Source organism: Aphanomyces astaci, assembly GCF_000520075.1.
Source record: "Aphanomyces astaci strain APO3 unplaced genomic scaffold supercont1.75, whole genome shotgun sequence".
Classification (NCBI taxonomy): domain Eukaryota; phylum Oomycota; class Saprolegniomycetes; order Saprolegniales; family Verrucalvaceae; genus Aphanomyces; species Aphanomyces astaci.
Genome location: NW_009798338.1, coordinates 104,937 through 124,744, shown reverse-complemented (window position 1 = coordinate 124,744; position 19,808 = coordinate 104,937). Strand labels below are relative to the sequence as shown.

At 52.3% G+C, this 19,808-nt stretch overlaps 8 protein-coding genes across 9 annotated transcripts; 4 read left to right on the top strand and 4 right to left on the bottom strand.

Annotated features, from left to right (window-relative positions):
* Positions 1–82: 82 nt before the first annotated feature.
* Positions 83–2,348, bottom strand: H257_15783. Of its 2 annotated transcripts, XM_009843986.1 has the most exons (7): positions 1,545–2,348; positions 1,421–1,482; positions 1,231–1,327; positions 1,037–1,172; positions 727–881; positions 453–674; positions 83–405 (listed from the first exon to the last, which is right to left on the bottom strand). In XM_009843986.1, the coding sequence occupies exons 1-7, from the start codon at positions 2,271–2,273 to the stop codon at positions 274–276; spliced, it is 1,533 nt and encodes a 510-aa protein (XP_009842288.1). In that variant the 5' UTR covers positions 2,274–2,348; the 3' UTR covers positions 83–273. The 2 variants fall into 2 exon arrangements, with proteins under 2 accessions (XP_009842288.1, XP_009842289.1); XM_009843987.1 differs by having other exon boundaries at positions 453–881.
* A 171-nt stretch (positions 2,349–2,519) lies between these two features.
* Positions 2,520–3,559, bottom strand: H257_15782 (hypothetical protein). Its single transcript, XM_009843985.1, has one exon. It carries the CDS (start codon positions 3,244–3,246, stop codon positions 2,653–2,655), a length of 594 nt encoding a protein of 197 aa, XP_009842287.1. The 5' UTR covers positions 3,247–3,559; the 3' UTR covers positions 2,520–2,652.
* Positions 3,560–4,975: 1,416 nt separating this feature from the next.
* H257_15781 (hypothetical protein) lies at positions 4,976–5,628 on the top strand (the record flags this gene model as incomplete). The annotated part of the gene is made up of 2 exons (XM_009843984.1): positions 4,976–5,555; positions 5,606–5,628. The coding sequence occupies 2 exons, from the start codon at positions 4,976–4,978 to the stop codon at positions 5,626–5,628; spliced, it is 603 nt and encodes a 200-aa protein (XP_009842286.1).
* A 2,748-nt stretch (positions 5,629–8,376) lies between these two features.
* H257_15780 (hypothetical protein) lies at positions 8,377–9,323 on the top strand. The gene has a single exon (XM_009843983.1). The coding sequence runs from the start codon at positions 8,479–8,481 to the stop codon at positions 9,268–9,270; it is 792 nt and encodes a 263-aa protein (XP_009842285.1). The 5' UTR covers positions 8,377–8,478; the 3' UTR covers positions 9,271–9,323.
* H257_15779 (hypothetical protein) lies at positions 9,318–11,125 on the bottom strand. The gene has a single exon (XM_009843982.1). It carries the CDS (start codon positions 11,117–11,119, stop codon positions 9,506–9,508), a length of 1,614 nt encoding a protein of 537 aa, XP_009842284.1. The 5' UTR covers positions 11,120–11,125; the 3' UTR covers positions 9,318–9,505.
* Positions 11,126–11,301: 176 nt separating this feature from the next.
* Positions 11,302–11,961, top strand: H257_15778 (hypothetical protein). The gene has a single exon (XM_009843981.1). It carries the CDS (start codon positions 11,345–11,347, stop codon positions 11,912–11,914), a length of 570 nt encoding a protein of 189 aa, XP_009842283.1. The 5' UTR covers positions 11,302–11,344; the 3' UTR covers positions 11,915–11,961.
* A 373-nt stretch (positions 11,962–12,334) lies between these two features.
* H257_15777 (hypothetical protein) lies at positions 12,335–14,956 on the bottom strand (the record flags this gene model as incomplete). Its single annotated transcript, XM_009843980.1, has 1 exon — positions 12,335–14,956. A coding segment is annotated over one exon (2,531 nt), but the record flags the coding sequence as incomplete, so codon positions are not given.
* A 1,101-nt stretch (positions 14,957–16,057) lies between these two features.
* On the top strand, positions 16,058–18,640 carry H257_15776 (hypothetical protein). The gene has a single exon (XM_009843979.1). The coding sequence runs from the start codon at positions 16,126–16,128 to the stop codon at positions 18,559–18,561; it is 2,436 nt and encodes an 811-aa protein (XP_009842281.1). The 5' UTR covers positions 16,058–16,125; the 3' UTR covers positions 18,562–18,640.
* The last annotated feature ends 1,168 nt before the right edge of the window (positions 18,641–19,808 follow it).

Genomic DNA, 19,808 nt, shown 5'->3' with positions numbered 1-19,808 from the left:
ATGCGGACATCATTGAAGGAATCGTCGCATTCGTGCCGTGTAGCGTGCCCAGCACGTACATGTCAGAGGAGGCAGGCGGTCGACCATATGGGAAGTCCAGGATATGAGACTGGGAGACTGGGCTGCATGCATGCTTGCACTCTCTCCCTCGAGCATACAACTATATACGACGGGGGCTGTGTGTCACGACGTTGATGGTACCTGCTCTATTCCACTTTGGTCCGTACAATGTGCATGTCCCGCTCTACATAACAAGCACCTCCCTCTCCATTCCTACGCACTGGTGGTGGACGGAGGCAACATCGGCGGCGGTGCGGCAATCCCTTCCAACTTGAGCGTTTGCGCGATGTGGCCACACGTGTTCGAGTTCTCCACCACCCACTTGTTCGTGGACGCTTTGAAATCCTATGACGTCACCATGAGAGTCCTCTCCTACTCCATCATGTACATACCTTGGCCATTTGAAAGTTCATGACGGGGTTGGTGGCGTCGATGATACGGCGGATGGGGTCCTGGGTCGCCGCCACGTCGTTGATCATGTACGTCTCCAGCGCCAGCACGCGGGAAAAGCACGTGCGCCATGCCTTTTCACTGTACGACGACTTGAGCTTGTCCAGCTCGGCGACCCCGCGCTTTTTCAATTCCGTCGCCAAGTTCATCACTTCCCCTTCCACCTACATATGTACGTCCATCATAATTCCACATGTCGTCTTGAATGTAGCGTACCGCCTGGAAGGTTTCCATGAGCAGCCGCAAATGCGATCCACCAGGTCCGTACACGAGCAAATCGCCGCCCGTGCCCGCCAAGAGGCGCGCTTGGCGGCACGACACCAACAGATCCGCCATCAGCTTGAGCATCGCATGCATTTTCACAAACAAGTCTAGGCACAACATGAGATACCATTTGATCTTTTTTTTGCAACAAATGTGAAATGTTTAAATCGGTGGATGTTTTTTGCAAAAAAAGAAGAGATTTTTCTCGAAAATGACGTTAAAAATCCCAAAAATGATCCAAAAAAGTACGAATGTGTCGCACCATAAGTGTCGGGGGCTAGAAAGTTGACGATGCCGCCGTTGCTTTGAGTGAGAAATGCTTTGGGAGTCCAAGACACTGTCGGGTTGGACAGCAACACGCTTGGAATGATGGCCGCCGCGGACGAATCGGCAAAAACCTATCAAAAATATATATATATAAATATCAAAATATATTTGTCAAAGGAACCATCGTACCGCGTCGGCCAAGGCGGCTTTTTGGGTGTCGGACGTGAGCGCTAGCAGTTGTGACGCCCCTCCCGTCACATGATGGTGGCTTTCTGGAAACAACGTCCTATATATATATATATATTATATACGCGTGTCACTCTAGTGGCGTCCTGGGATGTTGCCACGTCATAGACTCATTCAAAGTATACACACGTACCGCAGCGATGGCGTCGAGAGCAACAGCAGCAGCATTTGGCCCGATTTCGTCGCCATGGATTCCTATAGATTATAAATCAAAACAAAATCTTCCAAAAAAAGAAGAAAAAAAAAAGAAAAAATACCTTCATGGCAGTGTGTTGCTGGGATTGGAGGTTCGTGATTGTGCAGTCCGCGGGCGCGTTCTGCGTGTTGCGGAAAACGTTGAAGAGGAACTGGATGCCGTGGATCAGCGCGTCGGTCCCGCGCGCCTCGACGATGGTCAAGTGTTCCTTGGCGCTGGCTTGGGCCCGCTCGCATGCGATCATCGGCAAAATGCGCAGCTCCAGAATCTCCCGAACGTCCTTGAGGGTCGTCATGAGGGTCCGTTCAGCGTTGCCGGGCTTGAAGAGGTTGCCGCCGCCGTACTGGAGCTGGGTGATGTAGTTCTTGCGCTTCTCCACTTCCTTCTCGAACGCTTCCGTCGTGCACGCCGCGGCCGCAAGCCGATTCATGGCCCAGATTTTGAATTCTTCGAGCAAGAGCGTGCGCGGGTCGTTCATGAACGCCGTGCCAATCTGGAACCGGTCGAGACGCTCCTTCTGGTACCCGCAGATGCAACTGATGATCTCTTCCGCGGGCTGACGCAGCAACCCCACGACGCCCTGCATTTGACGCATGAACGTGTGCTCGTCAAAGTCGGGTTTCTTGGGCGAGTACACTGGCTCCGTGAACGTCGCGTTCATCTGAAGCACATTCGGCAAGTCCTTCGCCTCGATGTTCATCGCCTCCAGGTACACGCGGTGCACGAACGTGATCTGCTCCAGCTCGAGCGATGAGTACACGTTTCCCCACGGATTCAGTCGAAGGCCCATGCTTGTTGTCGCCTTTAGTAAAAGAAGATGCAAAGTGATAGGCCCCCAATCCGTCGCTTTATTGCCTCAATTTACAGTACAAACGACAAAATGACTTCAATTGTCAGATATAAAGATTGACATTAAACTGATGTATCTGCCATTACTCTCACCTCTTCTGAAATTTCACACCAGTGCTTTGCCACAATGAGAGTTTGAGAGGAGAGCGTGTTCCTATCCCACCAGCAAAAATACTGTACGCAGCTTGCAATCTCTGAACCGACATGGAGCGATCACAGTGTCTTGTTCCATCATGTGGCAAGTGTGGCTGCTGGCGGCCCTCATGGGAAGCATCAGCGTGGCGTGTATTCGCTCTATCGTGCGTCACGTTCACAGAGACTCAGCCGAGAGCGCACTTCAAGCGGCATCGTTGGTCCATTGGTTTTGGCCAGTGTTTTGCTTTCGAGGGGCGGTCGTGATGTTTTTCATCACATCGCTGGCGTACTCTGGGCTGCCTTATGCTTGGATTTACTACACTGTATGGGGCTTTACCTTGCAAACCATCTACTTTGTGTGGGCGTTGGTCGATCAATGGCACCGGCGGTCGTCCTGGGGCCGCGACGTGGCGATGGACAGGAAGCTGCGGTACCTGAACGCGTGCTTCGACGCGTCCGTCACGGTCAGCGCCCTCGTAAGCGTGCTCTTCTGGGTCGCGGTACATCCCGTGGACCCTACGTTTGTCCTCTACTGGAATGTGTACGTCCAACACGGCGCGAATGTCTTGATTTTTCTGGTTGAGTTCTCGCTGAACTCGTTTACGATTCGCTGGAAAAGCGTGGGCTTGGTCGTGCTCTTCCCCGTGCTCTACGCCGTCGTGACCTGGATCGACCACATCACGTGGCATCAGTCGTGGCCGTACTTCTTCATGGACCTGTCGTCGCCCTATGCGCCGCTCTGGTACGCAGCCGTCGCGGCCGTGCATGTTGTGCTGCATTTGGTCATGGTGGGTCTATCCCAAATCAAACGAACGATTGAACCAACCCAGTGCCCCCACCACGCCACGACGGCCGACTACCTTCCAGTCTCGCCGGCAAGTAGTGACGACCGCGCATGATCAACCTTGGTCACTTGTACGATCAAGGGGATATGCCATAATATATTCGTCCAACGTAGCTGCAATCGTGGAGGAGTAAGTCTTGAAACGCTTGAATGGAACGGCGACGAGGCCTGTATGCAATGACCTAACGTGATCGACCATTGATCGGCCAAATTTTCAAATTTTTCAAACTAAAATATCTCAATTGGTTTTCATGGCATTTCATTGAAACCAACTTTTCCGGAAAGCTGACGGAAAGCTCTTTCGCGGCATATTCAAATGTATCGATATAAACAATACTTGGCAGGCCAAAAAAATGTCAAAGTTCGGCACTTTAGACAGTCAACCATTGATCGGCCAAAATTTACACTTGAATTAAGTATTGAAAAAAGTTGGGTCAATTTTTCGCACACCTTGGCCAATCGATGGTCATTTGGCCGATCAAGGTCGATCACGTTAGCATTATCCTAATTTACTCTCATCTCTACTAATTAACCTAACATTAATGTTGGATGACACATGCTACTATTACGGATACCGTATAGTGTATATGTATTGCGACAGGTGATATTTCACAACCAGCCGACACTCGGTCTCAAAATTTTGTTAATCCATTGCGTCATACAAATTTGAAGTATTTTAACATGTTCACAAGTAAATATCAGTTATTACAAGAAAATTATCAGTTATTACAGGAGTCGCAATAGATTAATCCGTCGCAATGCATATACACTATACGGTATTTGAAATCCATGTACATAATGACCTTTCACGGCGACCTCTGTGCCAAATCGCGAATTTCGATTGGCTGCCGAATGTACAGCAAGACTTACTCCTCCATGATTGCAGCTACATTCGACGAATTTATTATGGCATATCCCCCTTGATCGTTCAAATGCGAGTGTCGAATACTGTAAAACGATATTCTTCGCGTCCCCGTTTGTTGATGTGACAGCATCCTCGCGCAGGAGCGTTTTGCTTCTCTAGTTGTCGTCCGGGAGCGGCACGGCCTACGGCCTGCCCGAGAAGAAGAAAAGATAGATCATTCGGTAAAGTGAGAAGCTTAGATCCGCGCTCTCGTACGGCCGCGCTTGCGCAGACGGCCTCCCGGGCGCTCGGGGCCAACGCAAGGCTTGGTCACTACTTTAGGTTTCATCCCACAGCTTCATCCAATTTCATCCCATGTCATCCACGCTTTTAATTCAACAATTATATTATATTAACCATAGTACCGTTATCCAAGGTTGGTATTAATATTCAATGCTGTCAAACTCCCATGGGACCATTTTAAGTACTATATTTTGACATGTAGGTGGCATCCGACATCGAACCGACATTTTCTAGCGAATGTATTGGATGACCGACAAGAGAATGATCTATAATTGGAAGAAATGTCCTCTAACGTATCCTATTGGTCGATGTGTCTGTCGTCTAGACACATATCATCGACATAATGCAATAACAAGATATAATTGGCTATAATCCAAAAGACAGAGGTTTCGTATCGACCATTAACAACATGACTCCAACCCGGCAGCCGACGGTCCCATCGAAGAAGACAATCCAGGAGTCTTTTCACGGTGCATCTACTCGACGCGCCTACACCACGTATCAAAAACAATTCGAGATGTTTCTGCAAACACAGAAAGGCGGCATTGACCCTACCACGTCTGGGACTGAGGAGTGTACAGACTTCTTTCACTACCTGTACAGCCAGGGCAAGAAGGCGAGGACCATCGACTTGGCCAAGTCAGCCCTTGTTGCCTACTTCAACGCCAGACGAGTGGCGCCGAACCCAGCACAGGACACAACTGCGCGCCACTACATCGTTGGCCTTCAGAAGTACAACAAGCAGAACAATGTGGACGAGGAAAAGAAGGCGCACCCGCTCACCGTGCAGGAGCTCTCAACACTTGTCAACGCATTGGCCAATCTGCACCCGTTCTTGGGCTCGATGCTGCGATTTCTCTTGGCTGTGAGCTTTCTCGGTTGCTTCCGCATGAGTGAAGTACTTGCCCTACGGTGGAATGATGTGCAAATCGTGTCGGATCAAATCGGAAGGTACCTATCGGTACCACTGCGGTGGCACAAGAAGGCCGGTGTCGAGGAAGACTGTCAAGTGTACCACCTTGTTGACGAAACTTCATTCCCATGCCTTCTCGTGTGTGGCTTCCACGACGACTATACTGCCAAGCTGCGGGCTTACTGTGTGGACTTGACAAGCACCGCCTTTGTGTTTCCAAATGTTGTAATGCAGCACAATGGGGTGCCAAGGGTTGAGTGGTACCGTGGCCTGGAGCAAGCCAATTTGCGCAAGTGGTTGGGTGACCTGGTGGATGCAACGCCCGACCTACCCATTGGAATATCACTGCATAGCCTTCGCCGTGGGGGGTCGTTTTACCGTGTGTTCGAATCAAGGGAGCGCCGCTTCAATTTCCGTGAGCTCATGGCGTGGTGTCGTTGGACGGACGCAAAGACCTGTTGTGAGTACCTCGTGACTCAGAGCATTAGCAATGACATCGATCCTCGTAACCTGCTTCGTACCCCCAAGTTTCAGCATTCGACGCAGTGGCCAGAGCTTGGGGCTGTTGGCTTGCCGTTCACCGTGGATGCTGTTGGGCAGGCGTTGGCAAAGGCCTTGCAAGAGCACACTGTGGGCAGACATGTACCTACGAAAGTGAGAACACAACGGCCAATGGACATGTATGTTGCACAAAAGTCAATCCCAACTGCTCACTCGGCACGTGAGGCGTGGCAGCAATGGTTTGTTGCTGACCCAAACATTGGCTTGGTGTGCGCGCTGAAAGACTACACCAAGGACATGATTAAACTTAACAGGAAGAAGTACTCTGAGCGGCTGACGTTGGCCATGGCTTTCAGCAAGTTCCAAACGTTTGATCAATTCGAAGCTGCGTATACGGGGTTTACTGCGTCGTATGCTAGAATTCTCCGAGAAGTCAGACTTAGAAAACGTAGTGGTACCATGTAAAACATTTTCATATTTTGTAATGCATGCACTTAATTTCGCGATTCCAGGGGATAGAACTCGGGACCAATTGCAATGACCGGTACCCTTATTTTGCGAGGGTTCATGCCCAATAGGGAAACCTGGCGGACCAATGTAAGTAGAGGGGGTATCCCCTCTACTTCTTGGATGGCAAAGGTGTCCAATATTCCTTTTTATTGACCAATCAGGGCGTTGTCTGCATTGTCGTATGAGCCAATCATAGCAATGTCGGATGGAGTTGTCGTATTCGCCATGTTATCCACACATAACGTTACGTCTAAGTCGTACTGAAGTAAATATATAATGAGCTAAATATAGACAGAACAGAATCGCCCCTCCTCATGTCGCTCAATAATATTTCAAGAAGATTTCTTCTCTTGATTTAAGTAAACAGGTTTCAGACAAATTAGTTAATTCGTACGTCTTTTGCGTACGGTACGTCCAAGACGCATTTTGGTCGTAGGGGAGTGAAGTACAAATTTACAGTTGTGGTGTTTGGCTAATAGGCCAAACTATTCAGACCTTTGATTGGCTGAAATTTCTCCATAGTGCAATTTCATTACAGTGTAGCTAGACCTGTGTACACCCCTAAGAGCATCCCCACCGGCTGATGTAGAATTGTAAAAATCCTCAAAGTACATCACTACATCAGCAAAATTTACATTTTTCAGACCCACACCGGTTGCCAATAAATTTTACATCATGATGTAAACGCTCCATAACACACAGATTTCTCAACAGATCGATCTGTTGGGTCGTTTACAGTTCTATGCGATTGAGGTCCCAATGGACTTCTTCAACGAAGCATGCCATCCTGACGTCCTGAAGCACGCCGGCAGCATTAATATGAATCTTACAGACAATAGAATGTATGCCAACCCTGCCGCACTAGATTCTCGACTGGAGAGAGCTTCAAAACCTCAATCGCCAGTGGGAGTCCTACGCAAGTTTGCTCCATCAGGGCTACAATTTCTGCCAACCGGTGTGGATTGGCTGTGAAGTGATGTACTACTGTTACAGCACGCATCCAATAAACGGGTCTTTTCAGCTCTAGTTTACAAGTATACATCAGCCGGTGGGGATGCTCTAACTGTAAATACACTTCCATACCATAACGACTCGGACAAATATTTGCTTTCTTTGCATTCGGTGAAGTGCACGATTGGGGCTCGCTCACTCCTTCCCAAGGCACCACCTGCACAAAATTATACTACGCGCGCAATTTTGTGGGCGGATGCTCTGTCGTCGCTCGCTACTGTACTAGTACTGTAAAGCTCATCCTTCTTGTGCGGGTGTATACAATACACAAGTATGTCCGACATATTTCATTTGGACAAAACAAAAATATATTCGGACAAATTACGTTCCCCTTAAGTCCAATACAAATGTCAAGTATGTCCGACTGAAATTGTCCGGTGTCCGCAAAGTGATCATATTTACCCATAACGTTAACGTTATTCGAACAGATTATTTGTCGGAATACCTGGTTGGTTAACTGTAAAATAAGCAACGATCCACATACAGTAACTTCACGGACAAGTGGATGGTAAACCAATGAACGACTAATTAGTTTCCCAACATATTACCACCACACATCCGAACACCCTTGAATGTGCACTGGGCATGGCTATAAAATCAAAAGGCAATGTCAATGAGTTCTTGCAGAACTAAACACCAAGCACCAAAGGTCGCCAAAAGGCACTTTTGTTTGCTCACGTTATCAGATGTCACCGGACGGAGTACATGAATTACGTTAACCCTATACAACACCAATTACTACCAAGTCGTATTGTTTTCGACATGCATTTGGAATTACTATACTTCATCATTTTCATCCAGTTTGTTTCGAATAGTAATACTAGGGATACATGTTACTATTAATAGTAAAACTTACAGTATAGATCAAAATAAATAACTCCGTCGTCAATATTATATTTGGATTTACTAATCATGTTGCCATCATGTCATAATGCATATGGTCGTGATATGATATCTCTATGTTGAATATAGCAAATGTTGACATGGGAATTCGACATCGTCGGCCGCATGGTTTCTGTACCTGCTGTGACAGCTCCACCACCACCGCAATGCACACACTTTGAATTCCAGCACTTCGAACAATAATGTGGCAGTCGTTCGTGATTGCGTTCCTTCTGGTGGCCATGGGAGCCGTGGGCGTGTACTTCGTCCGTCGGTTCCAAGCTCCCGTCCACGAAACGTATCAGCCGTCGCCGTCGCAGCTCCTGCTCGGGTATCGCGCCTTCCTCGTGGTGCTGTTCGCCGTGGCCTTGTTCGGGTACAACACGCTGCCGTTCGCGTGGGTGTACTACACTGTCTGGAACCTCACATTGCAGCTCGTGTACTTGGTGTGGGCGACAGTCCATCAGTTCCGCCACCGCGCCGTCACAGGGACGGCCGTGCCGACAACCGCCGAAAGCCGCGCGCTCAACACGTTCTTCGACGTGTGCTTCTCCGTGAGTTTCCTCGTGTGTATGGTGTACTGGGGCGTCGTGTACCCGTCCCGCGTGGACAAAACCATCAAGATCATGTCCGTGTTCCAACATGGGATCAACTGCATCTTCCTAATGGGGGAGTTTGCCCTCAACGGGTTCGTCGTGCGCAAAGCCACGCTCGGCTACATCCTCATCCTCCCCGTGCTCTACGGCGCGTTCTCGTGGATTGGCCACGAAACCTGGAACGACGGGTTCTGGCCATACAAGTTCCTAGACATCTCCAGCCAGGCGTCGCCGCTGTGGTACGTTGGCACGTTCCTCGTCCATCCGGTTCTGCTGCTGGGAACCCTCGGCCTCTCCAAACTCAAGACGCGATGGCGCCCCGCCCTCTGCCCCGTCGTATTCGACCCGACGTTGCCCCTAACCCCCAAAGACGACGACGACAACGTCACGCCGGCGTAAACAAGACCACTAAACCCTGTCTCTTGAGTAGTAGTATATGTGTATCTCGAGTGTTGTAATATATATACTATTAATAGTATTAGTACTACTACTACACAACTACATAAGAACGCGGTGTATTGCATTGCAATAGTGGACCAATCAACCAACCTAGTACTGTACAGTACTAGTATACTAGAACGTAGGTCGTTAGTTGCCAACTACTACATCGTACACATGGAACCATCTGACTTCACTACGTCCACGTCACCGTGTGCGCGTGAAGTGTCCATTCGGTCGAGTTCCATATTTGGTTTGGGGGAGTTTCAGTGGACAGGAACGGCCAGCACGTCCACATGGGGGTGCGGTGGGCGTCCAAACTTTGCAAAATCGCATCCACTTTTGCTGCGACGGGGTCGGGATACACAAGCAGTAGCACACGTGTGACATCGTTTGCTTTTTGAGTGGCCAGCGCTGCGTGTAGGTCGGGGAGGGGGGTGTCGTGTAGTGGAACGTTCAATGGGCTGAGTGCAAAGCGTGGTGGCATGTACGTCCCCGTGGTAAGGATTTCTGTGTACAAGTCACCCCCCTTACTAGACTTGCAAAACGGATTCAACGCAAGGCTGCCACCAGAAGACAGCAACATCGGAACGACGCTGCCTTGATGGAGTACTCCAAACCATAGCCCCAATGCAAGGTTAAAGCCTACCCACAGAGCTAGTACAAGGCGACGGCTAGTGCCAAGGGGGGTCGCGAGGACGAGGGGCAGTACGACTGGGAGCAGGAACCGGGCTTCTTGATGGGGCGCCAACGACAGCGCCGTCACTGGCACGACCACCGCCGCCATGCACATGACGTGGAAGGGCGGCGTGGCGTTCGAATGGAGGTTGGTGAGATATTGAACCAGCTGAAACACGAACAAAACCACCAACGGACCAAAGAGCAGCGGCATGTTCACAAGCCAGTGGTTCGTCCGGGGGTGGAGTCCATGTTCGGCCAAATGCGACGGATCCAAGTTGTACACCAAGTTGTTCCAGGGGGCTACAACCCACCCTGAAGAAGATGATGGAAGGATGCCATCATGGAAGTAGAGCGTGTCCAACAGTACGATCGCCACGCATGTGACGGCGAACGACGCGGCACCCACGGCGGCGGTGTGGGCTACGCCGCCAAGTCGGCGAGGCAACGGCACCGCCGAGGTCGCGTGGCCCTGGGCACAACCATGGGCACCCGACACTTTGGACGATTTCTTGGACGCGACGAGCTGCATGTCTTGGTCGTTATCCCACACCAGATACAGCCCCAATGGTAGGAAGAACAAGATGAACGTGAATCGGGTAAACGTCCCAAGCGCAAGCGTCATGCCGAGAAGCGCGGTCCGCGACGTGCTCGCGGCTCGATGGAACAACAGCACGAAGCTCAAGAGAAGAAGGAAGGACTCGCATGTGTTGGAGAAGGGTCGTGTGAGCAAGGTCCAAGATGTCCACGACGTTGAGAACGCAAACAGCGGTCCCCATGGATCGACCTTCATCACGCGCCGACAAAGCATGGCAATCGTGACGTCGTACACGAACGAGAGCGCCAGGAGAACGAGGCGGGGGAGGAGAAGGAACGCCACGCCGTTTGCGTCAAACCCAAGAGCTTTCCACACCGAATAGGGCAGACCAGCCACCACCGACGGAAACAATACGGACCGATTGGGGAGCGGCAGCTGGTACTCCCAAGGAATGAACGCGTGAGACAGACCAAACACAGACTTGGCCATGACCTCAGGACACTGGAAGAACTCGTCAGGATGCACCATGCCCATGGACAAGACAAACAGCACCCGCAGGACCACCCCGCCATAGTACCCTCTGCGGAGCCACATTGCGGGTGAACAAAAGCAACTTTGCAAATATCATTAAATGAATCAATTTAATTAAGCAAACAATTCATCTATTATAGGACACACTTAATACTTCGAAGTAGAAAGGTTCTTCAAAATGTCTATAAATGATCATTTTCGAAACAATCATTTATTATCTGAGTACCAGTATCGGATAACATGCAGCATTTTTATCCGTAGCGAAATCCCAACATTATTATTGTGCGAATGAGTACCTCTCCGAGCGTGCCGACGCCGCCGCCAGCTCCGGCCAAGTCGCCGGTAGTTCAGACGACTGGCACAACTATCGATGGGATGAAGGCGCTTCAAGAGGCCCAGCGGAAGTTGGAGGAGAGTTTGGCAAAGGTGGAAGGTCAGATCCGGGAGAACGAAGCGAATTACCTTGACGACACCGCGCATGGCAACATCATTCGTGGATGGGACGGATATGCCGACTTGAGGGGCAAGAAGGACGCGCTGTTGAAGAAGGTTCGCCCGTATGCAGACAATGAGAAGTTGTTCTCGACCTCGAGTGTGCACACGGGAATGAAATCTGCCGCGGCAAGTTCTACAATGTCGGCTACTACTGCCTCCACAGATCAAGGGGACGACGCCGACACGAATGAGACTGGTGACGAACCAAAACGTTCCAAGAAGAAAGCATCAGCGTCCTTGTCGTCCGCAGCCGCCGAAAGCGGACGGAGGGCTGTGCCTGGGAAGACTCCAACCGTCAAGAAGTCGAAGAAGCGAAAGCTCCTGGACGAGGATTTTGAAGAGTTTGACGAAACGACCTCGTAATACTAGTAACTGTTAGTGTATGACTTAAAACCTATTTGCATCATGCGAAGCCTTCGCATTTTCGCCCGACGTGTCGTGATCTGTGGAGGTCGGCATACTGATGGAGTTCTCGCCATTATTCCCTGTCGAAAGTTTCAAAAGAGAACTACTTCAAGTAGTACATTATGGACTGGCCAACTATACTATATACTAACGTTACCCCCGGTAGTATCTGTACTACACTCAGTAACTAACTACCAATACGCCAGTTCCGCCGATAGTGTATCTATGTACTACGTAGTAGTCCCGAATTAACGACCACTTCAAGGTATGTTGTCCTCACAGGCTTACTACGTAGTACTAACTACACTCTGTGATGCTCTGATGTATGTCTCACAGTCGCATGTTCGTGCACGACCAAGACACCATTCAACATCGGCTGCGTCCATAACATTTGAACACATACTTATGTAGTACATATATGTATCTAGGATTGAATAGTTGTTAAAGATAGCACGACCACAACATGGACCTAGCTCGCATAGGCCGCGGCTATGACTTGATCGAGGACACTGAGGTAGTTTCTGGCAAACCCAGGGCGGAAGTGGTTGGAGTCCTTCATGATGGGGTCGCCTTGTTGATCCACGACTTCGCACACGTCGTGCCAGCACTGGTTGTCCGAGTAATCAATCAGCGTCGCCCCAGACGCCACAATCGCCGCCTCGACCTTGTCCAGGAGGTCGCGGTGCGCTTGGCGAAAGGCCGACCGAATCACGGGCCGGACATCTCCGACCCCGGACCCGTGCTTCATATGGTTCGGATCGAAGGAGGGGCCTTCGGGGTTGGTCGTCGCGGCAAACACTTTGATCCCAAGGGCTGTGAGCTCTGTCATTTGGGCTTGGAAGATCCGCAGCAGCTCCACGACGTCCTTGGGGCTCTGGTAGTCACAACTGTCGACGTAGCCAGGGATGCAGCAGCGCAGTGCGTCTGCATGCAACGGGTCCGAGTCGGCCCCCCCCGGCCGAAGGAACTGGGGCCAGTTCATGCTGTGCAGCACCACCTTGGGCATCATGGCCTTGATCATGTTCATGTTGAACGGGTGCCACGAGGACGCGCATGAGAGCGCGGGGGTGCCGTCGTGGGTCTTGAACACCATCGTTGGAAACGGCTTCCCCTCCACCTTGGCGTCTTCAAACAGTTTGTTGAACCGGGGCTTCACTTGGTCCAGGTGCGAGTCCCCCAAGCCCACGATGAGCGTGAACTGATCCGGGTTCAAGATCTTGGCGTGGTCGTCGCGGCCAAACGGGGACCCTTCCGGCACCCACTCGAACCCGACGTCCGGATTCCAGTCGCCTGCTGCTTGCGCCAATTTGACGTACGTTGGTTGCTGAACGCGAGGTCCTCGGCTTGAATTGGGTTGTTCGACAACCGGAGCAGCCGTTGCCACTGGGGCGGCGGAGGGACCGACGTTGGTTTCTGGCGGGCCTTCAAGCAAGGGGCTCCCTGTCGTGACAGTCCCTTGTTCTACGTTATATGGTGACATGGTCGTTCCCGCAGACGCCCCAGCCACCAATGGCGCCGTCGTCGAGGCTAGAACAACTCCATCCTTGTCCCCAAGTCCACCCCCCACTTGAATCGTGCTCCCCCCACTGGTAGAAGAAGGGGCAAGCAGAGCGTCAATCTCTTGCTGCGTGAACGAGAACGACCCAGGGTTGCCGTACACTGTGGCCGACACGACGCACAGAACGACCATTCCCAGCACCAGCGCCGGAAGCACCCTCTTGGACTTGTTGTGGCGTAGGGGGATTTCGACGTTGGTCACGGTGGCGATGCTCAGCACGAACGCCAGCACGAGCATGGCGGCGGGGGTCATGTAGAACGGCCGAAAGTCCTCGTTTGGGTATCGCGCCTTGGCAAAGACGAGCAGGGGCCAGTGCCATAGGTACAAAGCGTATGAGATCTTGCCGACGTACACGACGGGGGTGGCCGACAGCACGTGCGCGTTTAAAAGGGTGTGGGGGCCCGCGGCAATGAGGAGCGCGGCAGCGAATGTGGGCAGCACGGCCCAAAAGCCGGGAAACGCTCGCGATTCGTCCAGAGACACGAAGGCAAGCACGAGCAGGAGGACCCCCGAAGCGGAAAAGAGTCGCGTCTTCAAGCCATCGGGGGTCGACATGAGGGGCGAGTACTTTGCGTGGTGGAGATACGCCAGAAATGAGCCAACTCCCATTTGCCAGAATCGCGCCACGGGGACGTAGAACGCGTACTTGTTAGAGCCATCTACGTCTACCAATGCCACGTTGACGATGAAACTCAAGACGAGGAGGAACAGCTGCACCCCCAGCGCCCGGGTCGCCGGCTGCTTGACCACGTACGCCACAACACACGGCCAGACAAAGTAGAACTGCTCCTCGACGCCCAGCGACCACAAGTGCAGCAACGGGTTCTCCTTGATATCAGCGTCCCAGTACCCGCGCTCCAAGCTCACGAGCTGCAAGTTCGCCCCGAACAATGTACCCGCCAGCATGGTCGCGGCCAGCGCCTTTAGTTTGTCCGCCAGCAGGTACAAGCACCCGAGCCACAATGTGGTCGTGAGCACCACGAGCATCGTGGGGAAGATGCGGCGCACGCGGCGCGCGTAGAAGTTGGCGTACGTGAACTTGCCGTTGGCCATTTCCTTGAACAAAATGCTGGAAATGAGGTAGCCCGAAATCACGAAAAACACGTCCACCCCCACGAACCCGCTCGAGAACCTTTCTGGATACGCGTGGAACAGCAGTACCGGCACAATCGCCACGGTGCGCAGCCCGTCAATGTCGGCTCGGTACGTGATGGGGGGCTTGGGGGGCTTCTTGGCCCCGTCAGTGGTGGTGCCGGCTTGCTCTAGGTCGTCGGACGAGGAGATTCCGTCGGCTGTCGGAGGCACTAGCGCGACCGCATCCAAGTCGTCAACAGGCGGGGACATTCTCGACGAATGGGGGTCCTGGAGATGCCGAGGCGAGATGGCTTGTTGAGGAGCCATGGAATTGCACACTGGCGACGCCGTGATAACTGGTATCATGGAGTTGTGATCCAAGTATAGCCGAAACATAGAGCTATTGTTAGGCAACGTTTCGTTGCAGATATAAACCCGAAACTCACGTAGGGGCGGGGTTGATCGCTCGTCGTTTGAATGGAGGTCGGGTTGTCAGTACATTGATTTGTGTGGCAACGACAGCTTTAATGCAACAGAACTACATGTTGATCATCTATTAGTGTTATGCGATTAACTTTAGCCAGGTTGTATTTGACATATTCAACTAAACGCTATGTACTCGAGCTCCCCTCATGTTCAAAATGGAATTGCACGCCGTGCCCCCGAAAAGTGAAGTCCTTAACAGTGTTTAATGGAAGTCGACATGGCTGAACAATTTAACACCATGATGAGGATGAACAACGAGATACGAGCGGGGATTGCATTTTTTGGCTCTTGCACGATCGTTCAGGCGGGGGGGGTCCTTCGTGTAGGTTTTGTTTCATTTGGACGCCATTTATTTCCATACAAAAAGGCCGGTTGGTTTAAAATTCTATTACTCGTTCAATTTTTCACCAATCTAAAATCTAAACCGTAACTTACTTCTGTTGGGCTTGTCCAGTTCTATCAGTATTACGGTTTATTTTCCTAAAAAATATCAATACAAAGTTGGAGCACCATAGGACTGTCAACCTTTGAAATCAACATACTGTAGTAGATGTACGCCTCGTGACCCATCGCCATCAATAGATCCACATGGGCTGGTTACACAGAATTCGGTTCCCCACGCAAGGTTGTGACAGCACACTTCCCAGAGCCAGGGTCGGTTGATACCTGTACTAGTACACTGGTTATGGGGAACGAGGTCCTTAGACCTCCACTACTAACTATTCACCGTCGTTCCCTGTATCGGTTATATATCTCGTGTTATAAGATCCTCAATGGTTCCAGATATTCTCGTTCCGATGACACTTCAGCTACAAGGATAAATAGACTCCATGGTACGAGCACAGTCGTGGCGATGTAGGCATCGTTCCCCCATATGTCAAGCATGAGAAACACTAACTCCTTCCATGAAAATGATCGGTGTGGTTAAAAAAATACAGCTTTTGATTTGGAACCGGCGAAATAACGGACAAGGCGTTTCAACCGCCGGGAAAAGGCATGTGCCCCCCCACGTAGTAGTAACTTAATTCATCGATCCTGTCGAGTGGGGTTGATGGAGGTCGAACGCGATGCGGAAGAGGGGCGGGGGGCGCCGCTGCCAGGGGGCATGGAGTCCTCTGTGCAAGTGGAAACCACTGGCGACCCCCACACAGCGGTGCATCATTCGTCTGCCATTCCCGCCGCCAGTTCAGCCACGGCCAACGAAGACGGCAGTAGCGAGGGATACGTCCTGGTCGAGGACGGCTCGACGACGACAGCCAAGAAAGGCGAAGCCGCCACCGAAACCTCCACCTCCAAGGCAACGACGACGGCTTCGCATGCCATTTCGTACCGACCAGACATCGACGGCCTACGCACCATCGCGGTGGTGCCCGTCGTGGTCTTTCACGCGTACCCCGCCCTGCTTCCAGGCGGGTTTGTGGGCGTCGACGTGTTTTTCGTGATTTCGGGGTTCCTCATCTCGGCCATTTTGCTCAAAGAAGGCGCCAAGCATACTTTCACGTACGCATCGTTTTACTCGCGCCGCATCCGCCGCATCTATCCCGCGCTGTTGGTCGTCGCCACCTCGACGCTCGTGGTCGGGTGCTGCTGGCTGCTCAAGACGCCCCTACGCACGCTGTCGGCCACGCTGGTGGCGGGCACGCTGTTTGGCGCGAATCTGCAGCTGCTCACAGTCGATGAAGGGTACTTTGACGCCAGCGTCAAGGAGAATCCACTGCTGCACCTGTGGTCCCTGGGGGTCGAGGAGCAGTTTTACATCGTGTGGCCGTTCCTGGTGTCGGTTCTGCTACGCCTGTCGGTCCGTCGCGCATTGCTGACCCAAGTCGTGTTCATTGGGTGCAGTTTCGCCTGCAACGTGCTGCTGCTTGGGGTGGACGGGTCCAACAAGTACGCGTTTTACTTCCCGCTCAGTCGGTTCTGGCAAATGGCGCTGGGGGGGCTGCTCGCGTTCGAACACGCCCACTTGAAAACCGTCGCTATTTTTGTAGCTGCCAAACCCGTGGTGGCCTCGACGCTGTCCCTCATGTCGCTGGGGGTCCTTGTCGTGGGGTACGCTGTCATCAACGAAACCGATGCTTTCCCTGGGTTTTGGGCCCTCCTGCCGACATTTGGCGCGCTGGGGCTTCTCGCCGCCGGCAAGGACTCGCCGATCAACCAGTACGTCCTCGGCAACCCCGTCATGGTATTTGTTGGCAACATCAGCTACTCGCTGTACCTGTGGCACTGGCCACTTCTTGTGCTTGCGAAGGCTCACTTCCCCAACGACCTCTCGCGCCCTTGGTACATGCAGCCGTACACCATGATGATCTTGTCCGTCGTATTGAGCATCCTGACGTTGTACTTGGTGGAGAACCGCACGCGGCGGCATCCATCGCCACTCCTCGTTCCATGCTTGGTCGTGTGCATGGTCGTCTTGGGGGGCGTCGCACTTGCCGCGTTCAACTTGCCCGCGTCGTTCTCGTTGCCTGCTCAACGCGTGGCAGGTGTTCCAGTGCTAAATGACTTAAACGATACCTCAACAGCCACCACGACTACCGTGATTGTGAATGCCACAACCAACACATCCACGACAGTCACCACCCGCGTCCATTTGAACTGGAGCAAACCGCCTCGAACGAGCGACCCCACGGTTGCCAAGATCCTCGCGGGCATCGAAGACTGGCATCCCCTCGACGGATACGAAGGGTACACGGAACCCCTCACCGAGGACACGATGAAAGTGCTTAACCGGAGGGGCACGAGTCTCCCAAACGTGATCGTGCTCGGCGACTCGCACGCCAACATGCTCATGCCTCGGTTCAAGCGACTGCTGGAGCTGGCCGTGGCGGCCGACCCGGTTAACGGGGCTGCCAAGTTCCCCACGATCGTGTTTCGGTCGGCCAATGGATCTCCCCCTCTGGCTTGCAATGGTCGCCATGGGGGGGACGTCGCGCTCGTGCGGGACCTACAGCCGTCGGTGGTGTTTTACAGCTCCAACTGGATCCAGTTTTGGCGCGCGGGCGGCGGGGCCGGCTCGGTCCCGAGCGCAACCCCCCTCTGTTGCACACCTGGGTACCAGGACGCGTGCGCGTACCAGACGCTGGCGGACGTCCAGGCCATGGCCGACATGTTCCAGGCCGAGCTCGCGGCCCTGGTGCAGTCAGGCAAGAAGGTGTTTGTTGCCACCGTGAACCCCGAAGGCCCCGAGTTCAGCGGCCGCAATATGGTCAATGGGAATGCGGTGGGAACCGTGACCCCGATCAAACGCTCGGTGTTTCGACAAACGTTTGCATCGGTCATTTCCATCTTGGAACGTGCAGTCGCGAACGCCCAAGCCACGCTCGTCGACTTCTCCGATAATCAATGCTACCAAGATCTGTGCCAAGTCGTGTCCATGGCAGAAGGCGAGCCTGTGTACAAGGACAAGGACCACATGCGACCGTATTATGCGCGCAACTACCTCTCCACGGTAGACGTCGTCGTGGAAGCAGCCATGCTGCTCCCGTAGTTGCTTAGCAACCGTTGCGAATTAGGACCACCATGTCGACACGACGTCATTGTGTACCCGATAAAAAATAGACTTTCATGTATTAATAGTTTTTGGCAGGTTTGTTTGTCCCCAATAGTGTAACCGTACCTATCATCTTGGTATCCGGATGCCAATCGACACCACGTCAGTCCAAGGTGTTCCCTCGAAGATACTATGTGTCGTTCGTCGGCCTGAACGACAGCCATATTCACCAACCAAACAATGATTCGTTGCGCGTAGCTTAGTGATAGCGTAGAAGTCATAACGCTATCAATTCATTCTTCATTTTACCATCTCCTGCGCCTTCCTCTGCGCACGCTCACACTTGGTAGCACACCACGTTCGTCCAGTAGACCACCTACCAGTCCTCCACCAACACGGCAGCGCATCAGGCGGTCCTGGCCCTTCTGCATCGCAGCTTTGGCAACATCGATACCGGGCTGGTTCTCGGTGGGATGGCCCCTATGATCAAAAACGCCTTGTGGAAGGCATATGTTGAACACTCCATCGCAGAAGCTAAGTTAGCTGCTCGCTTGACGCTGGATGAACAGGTGGTCTATATGACTTCGCATGGGCGAAACCTCTCCGAGACGCCCGTGAAACAATCGCGACCTTGGAAGAGCAGACTACCGCCATGCCGACCAACGGCAACACCCTTCAAGATTCCCTTCGACTCGCTTAGTATGAGGATGCACACCTCGCGCGTGTTTTGGAATCACTCATCGGCTTCTCGTGTGGTGTCGATCAAGTTGGAAGTCGTCATGTTCGATGGCTAGGAGTCGGATAAACTCGTCCGCTGGCTTTTACAGGTCAAAACCACCTTAAACGCCCAGATCATCTCGTACCAAGCCATATCTGTGATGTTTGCAATGCTGCTACTGAAGGGGCGTTCGTAAGATTGGACTTTCTCCAAATGCTTGACGGATCATCTGCGCTTTCTGTCTTTCTCGATTTTGGAGGCCGAACTCAAGGTGATATTCTTGCTGCCCAACAGCGATTTGCGTGCAAGCAAGGGAAATTCTCCCTTCAGGAATTCAAGATCTTCGCTCTTGGCAACGAACGTTATCGATGAGGGATCTCTCCCTGAACTCTTGCGCGTGACTATATTCATGGATGGTCTCAATCAAGGACGCGCACGCACACAGCGGTTCCGTGCCTACCTGAGGACCTACGAAGAAGCCGTCCGGGTCGCGCTTTCTGAGTCGCTTTCCTCGTTCTTCGCGAAT